This window comes from Orycteropus afer, unplaced genomic scaffold, assembly GCF_000298275.1.
Source record: "Orycteropus afer afer isolate SDZICR_OR568_19922 unplaced genomic scaffold, OryAfe1.0 scaffold00011, whole genome shotgun sequence".
NCBI classification, from domain to species: domain Eukaryota; kingdom Metazoa; phylum Chordata; class Mammalia; order Tubulidentata; family Orycteropodidae; genus Orycteropus; species Orycteropus afer.
The window spans coordinates 16833121-16842935 of NW_006921598.1; the positions used below are offsets into that span (position 1 = coordinate 16833121).

Genomic DNA, 9815 nt, shown 5'->3' on the forward strand with positions numbered 1-9815 from the left:
GTCAATGTCATGAGACAAAGTGTATGTGAAATGCTGTATGGAAAGTGAATTTGCTCTGTAAACTTTCAACCAAATCACAATTAAAAGAAAAGAGGATATTCAGGGGACCAGCAAATACATGAAGAAATGCTCACGATCATCAGCCATCAGAGATGCAAATGAAAACAACAGTGTGATACCATCTCACCCCAGCACTAATGGCTAAGTTCACCAAGACAGAAAATGGCAGATGCTGGTGAGGATGTGGAAAAATTGGGACTCTCCTAAACTGCTGATGGGACTGTGAAATGATACAACCACTGTGGAACTACTGTGGAAAACAGTATGGTGATTCCTGAAAAAGCTGGAATTAGAAATACCATTTGACACAGTAATCCCTTTGTTGTTGCTGTTGTTGTTATTATGTGCCACCGAGATGGACCTGACTCATAGCAACCCCTCCTTGGGTTTCTGAGTTCATACACTACAGAAGTAGATTGCCCAACCTTTCTTCTGAGGAGTGGCTGGTGGGTTTGAACTGCCAGCCTTCTGGTTAGCAGTCAAGTGCCTTGGGCACTATGCTACCAGAGCAATCCCATTACTAGGTATATATCCTAAAGAAGTGAGAGGCAGGACAAGAACAGATATATGCAAACCTATGTTCATCACAGCACTATTTACAAAAGCAGAAAGATGGAAACAACCTGCCCATCAACAGAAGAATGGATAACCAAACTACAGCACATACACACAATGGAATACTATGCAACTCTAAAGAATAAAGTAGAATCTACAGAGCACTGTATAACACAGATGAACTTGGAGGACATTATGCTGAGTGAAAGAAGTCAATCACAGGACAAATATAGTATGTATTTGTCAAGGAAAGGTTTATGTATAGAAAGAAATTTTCTTTGTTGGTTACCAGGGATGGGAGGGGAAGGGAGGGAACAATGAAAAATAAAAAATTCATTGATGTGTGTCAATTTAGTTTTGTGTATTTTACTGTTCATAAATTATATTTCAATAAAATGCATTTTTTAAAAAAGAAAACTTCCACATATATAATCTAATCAAAACTAGTATATGAATCATATTTAGAAACATGATTTATTTACGCTACCACATCATAAAGAAAAACGACAGTCAGGACTAAAACTCCTCTCTATATCTTTACTTTGTACTGAATGACTAGAGTTTAAAAATACCATCTTACCATTTCTGTTTCAAATACAGCTGTAACATGCTACTTTCTCTTTTCTTCCACATAAAATGGTGCCTTTTATACTTGATTTCAAAATTTTAACCAAAAACACACTTAAAGAAAAACCTAGACAAGTCATTATCTAAACCTGTAGAGAAATAACATTGCTTTTCCACTCCTCACCCCACTCCTACTGAGTCTCACTGCAAGTAAAGGAGAGTTGCACATAGAATGTTCTTACCAAATGCTTACTAAATGAAAAACCAAAAAGTACCAAGTGGTTAAATACATACCTTTGTCCTGGTGGTAGTTTTATTCTGTCTCCTTTCATTCCACACAAATGCAATAGCAGCCATAAAGTGAACACCATGATTCATTGAAATGGGCCCCAATAATTCAAGGATCTGCTGTCTTAAATTCTAAAACAGTTTAAGGAAAGGACAGGTGAAATTAAAAAAATAACAAAAAACCCCAAAACTTTACGAAAACATTGATAACTACATTGAACTTTTAATTTTTCTTGAACTAGGCCTGGTGATCTACTTCTGAAAACTAGTTTAATAAAAACTTAAAAAAAAAATAAAAATCACAACAGCATTGTCTGATTATCAATGATCATGAAGATAGTGGAGGATGGCGGTAGCATTTCACTCTGTTATACACAATGCTGTCATGAGTCAGTGCCAACCTGATGGCAACTAAGAACAACATTTAACCTATGTGTTTTATTGCCTAAGTAACAGTAAAGGAACTTTTAATGGTGTTAAGAGATGCTACCAGAGCCATTTTAATTTTAAAGGAAAAAAACAAAGTGACAACTACCAGTCAGCCAAATGGAAGAGTCTACTCACTGTAATGAGATAACAGAAAAACAAGACATGAAACTCAATTTATCATTAAGTTTGAGGTAAGATCTTTTTTTGAAGAGGAAGATATTTTCTTATTTAAAATTTAAGTGAAATTAAACAAAGAAAAGGACAGTTTAATCCAAATCTCAGTGTTCTGACAAAACTTTCCACTGGTTTTCATCTTCCCATTTCCCCTAATTCTATATGTGTTCCTATGACTCTCAAATCTAGGAAGTCAGTCTAGAAGTAAGATCAGGCAACTTCGGGAGGCCAATGTGATAACCTGATATAGCATAACATGCTTTTAAACATTTATATAATTTTCTTCTAAGGATAAGTGGAAAATCTGAAAAATACCAAAGAGCATAAGGAAGAAAATATAAAAAATTTAACCATTAATCCCATCATGCTGAGATAATCATATTAATTTATGGATGGACTTTTTTATTCCTTTTTCTGGACAATTTTTAATTTTTTTTTTACATAATTGCAAATGCAATGTTTGTTCAACTATATGACTTCCTTGTTTCTTTGTTTTATTAAACTTTTAAGCACTTTTCCATCAGTAAGAATTCTTCAAAACCATGCTTACTAATGGCTACATAATGTATCACTGAAAAGACAATTTACTTAACTATTTCCTTATTTATTATTCAGGCTCTCTCCTTTTTTGCCATTTAATAATCTAGGATGAACAGTTTGCATATATATCTTGGCTTAATGGGCTTCCGAGGCAGTATCATTACGGAAGTAGGTTGCCCAACCTTCCTTCTGAGGAGTGGCTGGTGGGTTTGAACTGCCAAAATGCCTTAGACCCTATACCACCAGAGATCCCAGAAATAAATTCCAACATAATCAAAATTAAGTCAAGATATACATACAAACTGTTTATCATAGGGAGCTCTGGTGGCATAGTGCCTAAGGCATTTGACTGCTAAGCAGAAGGCTGGTGGTTCAAATCCAACAGCCATTCCTTAGAAGGAAGACTGAGTTTTATTTCTAAAGTAGATTATAGATACAAGACTGTGAAACATTTAAAGCTCAGTTACTAAATTGTTTTCCAGAAGGGTTTTACTTGTTAAAACATCAAGTTAAGCCAAAGCAAACCTGCTGCTGTAGAGTCAGTTCTGATTCCTTGTAGCCCTATGTGTTACATGTTCCATAGGTAAAACCGATCCACAGGATTTTCTTGGCTATGATCTTTATGGAAGCAAATCCCCTTTCTTCCGCAGCACTGCAGGGTGGGTTTGAATCACCAACCTTTAGATTAGTAGCTAATCATAAAGTGCTTGTGCCACCCAGGGATCTTAAAGAAAGTCCTTACAAAAGGAACAAAGTACTGATAAATTAACCCCACAATGATCTTCAAAACATTATGCTAAGTGAAAGAAGTTAGACACAAAAGACCACATTTGGTCTTTAGTGCAAAAATAATGAAAAAATTATTTCATTTACATATAATGCTCAGAAAAGGGAAATCTATACATGGAGAAAAAAGATTAGTGGTTGGTTGTGGCTAGGATGGGAACCAAAGGTAAACTAAACCCTCTGCTACTAAGTTAGTTCCGACTCACAGTGAGTCTCACTGGGTTTCCAAAGCTGTAAATCTTTACAGAACCAGGCTGCCTCATCTTCCCCCCGGGGCGCAGCTTGTAGCAGGTTAAAACCCCTGACCTGGTTAGCAGCCAAATGCCTTACCCACTATGTTACCAAAGCTCCTTTGGGATGGGAGTAAATGGGCACAAGGGCTCTTTTTCCAGTAATGTGTAGGTTTTAAAATTAGATAGTGGAGATAGTTTCATAGCTCTCTAAATTTACTAAAGTTCACTTAAATGAATACTTAAAAATGAGGGGATTTTGTGGTTGGTATGTCAATCAAATCTCAATACAACTGCTAAAAAATTATTTCACAATTAATCAATCTATGCAGAGTGGCATAAATACTACTCAAATTATTCACAAATTCTCAATATACTCTTTGGGAAAGCCCTTTGTAGGCTTTTGAACACTACAGATTCAGTGTAAATTTTCTAACCTTTGTGGCTCCAAGATTAATAGTGGTAGCAGACGCACAGGCGGCAACAAGCATCTTTTCTGAAGAATCAGCCTGATGCAGTATACTCCAAAGCAACGTCACAGAGGACATGACCATATGAAGGACTGAGAGGATCCCACTGCGTGCCTCAAACAAGTGTTTTTGGTCTACGTTGACTAAAAGCTAAATATTGGGGAGAAAAACATAATTATCACTTACTAAGGTTCACAAATGAAGATTTATTAGACTGCATAGTCTTTGTAAAGGAGTCAAATATTTTTAGCCTTACTTGGTGATACTGAGTAGTTGGATCCAACAAACAGTAATGGATAATAGTTGTGATGCCTTCTAAAAGAGTAAGAATCATATCTGGTGGAATAATTGATGCCATCCACAGAGGCCTGAAATAAAATGTGTTCATTCTGACATAAGTTCTGTGAAAGCAAGTTTCTGTTTTGTCACTGATAAATATCCAGCATATGCCAGGCACACAGAAGATGCTCAATTGATATTAAATAAATAAATTACTAAAGGAATAAACCAGAGGATTTTATTTCGTATTCTATAAAATAAGGGAGTTACACTAAATGTATGAAGGTTATTCTTGGCTAAAAAATTCTACACAATCTGACCATGAGTCAGAGTCAGTGTGATGGCAACTGATAACTTGTTAAATAAATACAGGCAGTCAACCTTTAGCAACTGACGAATGGCAGGCATATCAATAGTAAACTGCATAAGCAGTTTTCTTTCTTTCTTTTTTTAAATATGTTGTAGCTGAGGTCATACTGGAGAAAAAACGTCTGTTAGTAAACGTTTGGCTGATTTTCCAGACTTAAAGAGTTGGAGCCTACTTGATGGCACCTAATAGTAACAACAATTTTGAACATGGACTGAAATTTACCACCAAATCATGAAACTCCAAAACAAGAAATAAAATTAAGTGGCAAAAGAATTATCTGTAAATTTGAATTTGAATGTGGAGTCAGATAACATGCCAGAGATAAAACTGGGGAAACTGCTGAGCTCTCTATTCCTCTTGTCAGGTCAATCAAAAAGATTCAACATTTTATCCCTTGGGAGAAAAAAGGCCTGTTTAAATACTCCTTCTTTTTTTTCCACTTTTTCCCTTATACTGATATTCTTAAGCTGAACTTTTTTCTGTGTGAACATGACATACTATTTGTAACCTATTTATAACCACTAATTTATTTACTCAAATTGTCACTTATTTTCTAGATGTTTAGATATGTGAAAAAGGCCACTGACAAGATAAAAATCAACACTTACCTACTATCAGACAAAGCTGTCTCATATTTGTACTGCTGAATTAGGTTATCCAAATTTTTGCAAAGCTGTAGTGTCACAGACACAACCACTCTCTGTAGTACTTTTCCCATGTAAGGCAGAGTAGATGTGATTAAACCAATCCACTGTGGGTGCATTTTACAAGCACAGTGTTGATGTAAAGCTCGTATCACTGCACAGAGGAACATGCCTTGACATGTGATTGGCTGAGCATGCAAATACTGAAGAGAAGTCATGGGCTGATGGGGACTGATGTGTTCTAGGTCAGATACAACAAAATCAAAACCTGTTTCATTTTCTTCAGGGATAGTCATTACCCGGTGTTCTAGAACAATCAGCCTTTGAAGCACCTTCAGGAGTTGTGACTGGAGTGTGCTACCATTATCAAATTCATCCTCTGAAAAATTAATGAGACTGTCTTCTGAGAAACCTTCTTCCACAGCAACCATGTTCTTACCTGCCATTTTTTCACTATGCCATTTCTGTGCACTAAAGATAGATGACAGCAAACAGTGAAGAATTACTTTCTGAACTTTACACTTAGACAACATATCAGAGATAAAACTAGGGAAACCCTTTGCTGAGCTCTCTATTACTTTTGCCAGCTCAGTAAAGAGGAGTGTCAAAATTTCGATGCTCATCATCTGCATGTTTCGATTGCCTATTAAATCTTGTGCAGTGACCTTGACGTGAGTTGGGTAATGGCTACGCATGTAATATAAACAGAGCGAAATAAGGATTTCTATGTACATAGAACTCCGGAAGTTATGATTGGAGTCCACTGGAATGTGACTATAAAAATCTTTGCCCATAACAGAAATCCGATGTCTGGCCAATAAATTCTGAAGCAGAGACAACTGAGGTGTATACGCATTATTTACACTAGTGGTTGAAATGGCATTTACAAAGGCAATAGGATTCGTTTTCAAGATGGCTTTGATAGCAGAGAAAGCATACAAAGTCCTTGAGGAATCATATAACTGGAGATACAGGAGCACATGTTGATAAAGAGGATGGATGTTGAAGTTGGGAGATTTCCGTGATCCTGGAGAACCCAAGTCACTCTCAATTTCAGAAATTTCTCCCTCTCCACAGCTATACCAGTTCTCTAAATCCAGACCATCACTGAAGAACACGCTAGTTTGTTTGAGTTTTTCATTTGAAGTTTTTTTCTTGTCATCATCCTTCCTTCTGGCAAGTTTTACTTTGGGTTTTGCTCCTGGTTGTTTACCTGACTCTTTAACAATTGTTTCTTTCTCTGAGACTTTTTCTGATAACTTTTCTTTGAAGCTGAACTGAATACTACTGTGACTCCTCTGTCTAGATTTGATTTCTGTGGCAGCAAGAGAAGGGTCATGGAGAGTCAGGGTGGTTCCTGAAATACAAGGTGAAGAGCTATTTCTGAAGATTCCATTTGTCATGCCCTCACGGCCTTCTTCCACAGACACAGACAGAAACTGTGAACTTTCGTCACTCAGCAAATCACTCTGATTCTGCTGAGTGGACAGATCTGCATTTTTAACTGCTTCCTCACTCATATCTAAACCACGGCACTTTGGTGTCATAACTTCACTTTCTAATTGAGATGTAATGGATGAAGATTCTGCTTCAAGTCCACTTATGACTTTACATATTAAGTCAAACACTACCTGCTGAACATCATCATCTGGGGAGCTTGCCTTCAGCATCTGAGAGTCCTCTTGGACATTCACATTTTCAGAATCCACGTCATAACTCAAATTATCCCCAGCAGAAGAATGTGAACATCCAGAGTCAGAACTCTGAAGTATTTCTATCTGTTGGTCCGGAAGATCAAAATCAGATACAACCATTGGAATTGTCTCACTGCTGGTACTTAGAAGGGAAAGTCTGTCACTTAGTGGATTAACCGTGAGACTGAAGTTCTCTATTTCATCCATGGCAAGTGGCTTTTCACCATTTCCTTTTGATGTAATGAGTTGCACTTGGCTTACTGGCATGAGAGAAAATTTGAAAAGGAGGAAAAATACAAAATTTATTAATATATTTGAAATGTAAAAAGGTAGACTCAAGATTATTAATCATTAATATCACTACCTACTTACATTTCTTAGGAAAAGTACTTACGAATTTATCTGTTTCAGACCTTTTAAGTCAGAAAAATTATGTAGATGACTGTTAGAGTTTAGTAGTTTAAAGATAATTCAACAATAGAAGGTCTATTACTGAATTCAAATAAACAGAATGTCATGTTTAAAACAGACTAAATGTAAACTGTCGCATCTCCCAAAATAAGACATTCTTTCTACTGTAACTCAACATCTTTAGTGTTTTTTCCTCCCTGTGTAATACTTCCCTGTATACTAAGAATTCAAATAAAGTTTTGTGTATAGTCAATGTATAAATAACCTTGATTTTAATGAAATTCAACAAATATTTATGAACTACCTAGCATGTTTAAGGTCCTAAATCAGGAAACAATGAAGGGGGAGACAATGAAGAGGCATCATTGCTTCTCTTTAAGGAGTTTAAAATTAGTTGAAGACCACAAATACTTATTTATTCACCCACTCTGTACCTATTCTGGAGACAACTGCTGCTGAGTGCATTCTTGTAGAAAAGGTAGAAGCCTAAGTGCCACATGAGTAGTACAAAGCAAGTGTCATGGAGCTCAGGGAAAGCACTGTGTCACCATAAGTGGGGCCCAAGATTGACCTCAGAGGGAATAAGAATTCAGCAGACAAAGATCACAGCAGGTGAAGCACTAACACACAAATGTTCAATAAGCAGGGTAGAAGGTGATCTTGGAAGATTCAGTAAAAACTAGAAGAATCACACTAGAGATGGCATAGAAACATGAAGGTTTCATTCTAGCTTCACCACTTTCCAGCTGTAGGAATATAAGAAAGCTACAGCCTTCTGAGTAGCAGAACTGATAAATTACATTTTTATGAAATGACTTGTCAAGAGATATGAGATATATGAGTCTCTTTAGTCCTTAAACTACAATAAATTAATACAAGGGGCTGCTATTAGTGTATTATGAAAACCAAACTCACTGCCACTGAATTGATTCCAATTCACAGCAACCCCCTTTGGGTTTCTGAGGTAGTAAATGTTTATGGAAGTAGATTGCCCAGTCTTCCTTCCATGGATTGGCTGGAGGGGGTTTGAACCAGTAATGTTCTGGTTAGCAGTCAAATGCCTTAGGCACTATGGCACCAGAGCTCATTGGCATATTATAGAGGGGATCAATTGGCAATTTGAAGTATGGACTTAATAGTGTGAACATCACAAGCATTATATACATTACCAATGAAGAATCCACAGAATGTTACAGGAGGACTGCCAAATGAGCTCCAAAGGTATTTCCATCAAAATTAAGGAATGCCTCTGTAACCAGAACTATAGCTGATTCCTGGTACAATCAAGTAATAAGAAAAAGCCAAATTCTCTAAGATGGCCACTGATGAAGGATATTTTGACAGAGCCCACATAAGCACTGCTAGTTCATAAAGGTGAGAGAAAATAAGCCTATGGAGAAAATCTCCATTCAATTCTCCCATCAATCACTGTTGTGTTCACCTCTCCCTTTCCTATTTTAATAACTAAATTGCAAATAAGGGTATTTTATTTCCATGTGATATTCACCATTCCTGCAGGCAAAATTTTCCATGAAGTGCTTATCATTCTCTTCTCCTGGATAACATGGAGTCTTATTCCAGTAACGCTCTGCCTGTACACGCTGCACTGAAACCCTTTGAGTTTTTGGATGAAGCAGGAGCAATAATAATGGTTCCAAAACTCTTGCAATATCATGTCTTTGCAGGACTTGGTTCAGCCAAGCTTGTCCCACAGAACTAGTAGAACCATCCAGACTGTTAAGGCTGTCTAACATGATGAACAGTGACCTATAATAAACAATAATTATTGAAACAAAGTCCAAAATATCTACTTTAATTACAACACTCAAATTTTTCTAAAATTAATATCAATTTTAAAGTAACCATGTTTCAAGATTAACTTTTGACCACAGCATTTTTGTAATCACAATCCCATAGTCTCAGTATGTACAAGAAAGGAAAAAAAAAGTCCTTTTCCTCAAAATTTCACAAGTATGCATTATGCTTATAATATAAATAAACAACACACACATTTAATACATTGTTTAACAACTTCTGTTCACACTGACAAATAACAAAACCCCTGCAACTCAACACTACTCTCCATGCTGGTCCATGCTTCTGTGATCCAATTCTCTCTCTCCTTTTTTTTTTAACTTTTTACTGTGATTTGGGTGAAAGTTTACAGAGCAAAATCATGTTCCATTCAACAATTCATACACATTTTATTTCCTAACACTGACTGTAATTTTTACAATGTAACAAGTCTACAACTTCCTTCCTGTGGTTATCTTATCCCATTTGTCCTTCTTTCCTTTAATTCTAGCCTTCTAAACTTT

General features: G+C 36.4%; 1 protein-coding gene across 1 annotated transcript in view; it reads right to left on the reverse strand.

Moving 5' to 3' along the window:
• Positions 1-9815, reverse strand: part of DOP1A (DOP1 leucine zipper like protein A) — a 62404-nt gene that overhangs the window by 18579 nt on the left and 34010 nt on the right. The window contains exons 12-16 of the mRNA XM_042782340.1: positions 9005-9264; positions 5357-7346; positions 4356-4467; positions 4067-4249; positions 1477-1602 (exon numbers count right to left, since the gene is read on the reverse strand). Coding sequence (XP_042638274.1) covers positions 1477-1602; positions 4067-4249; positions 4356-4467; positions 5357-7346; positions 9005-9264 — 2671 coding nt within the window. The remainder of the gene's footprint in view (positions 1-1476; positions 1603-4066; positions 4250-4355; positions 4468-5356; positions 7347-9004; positions 9265-9815) is intronic.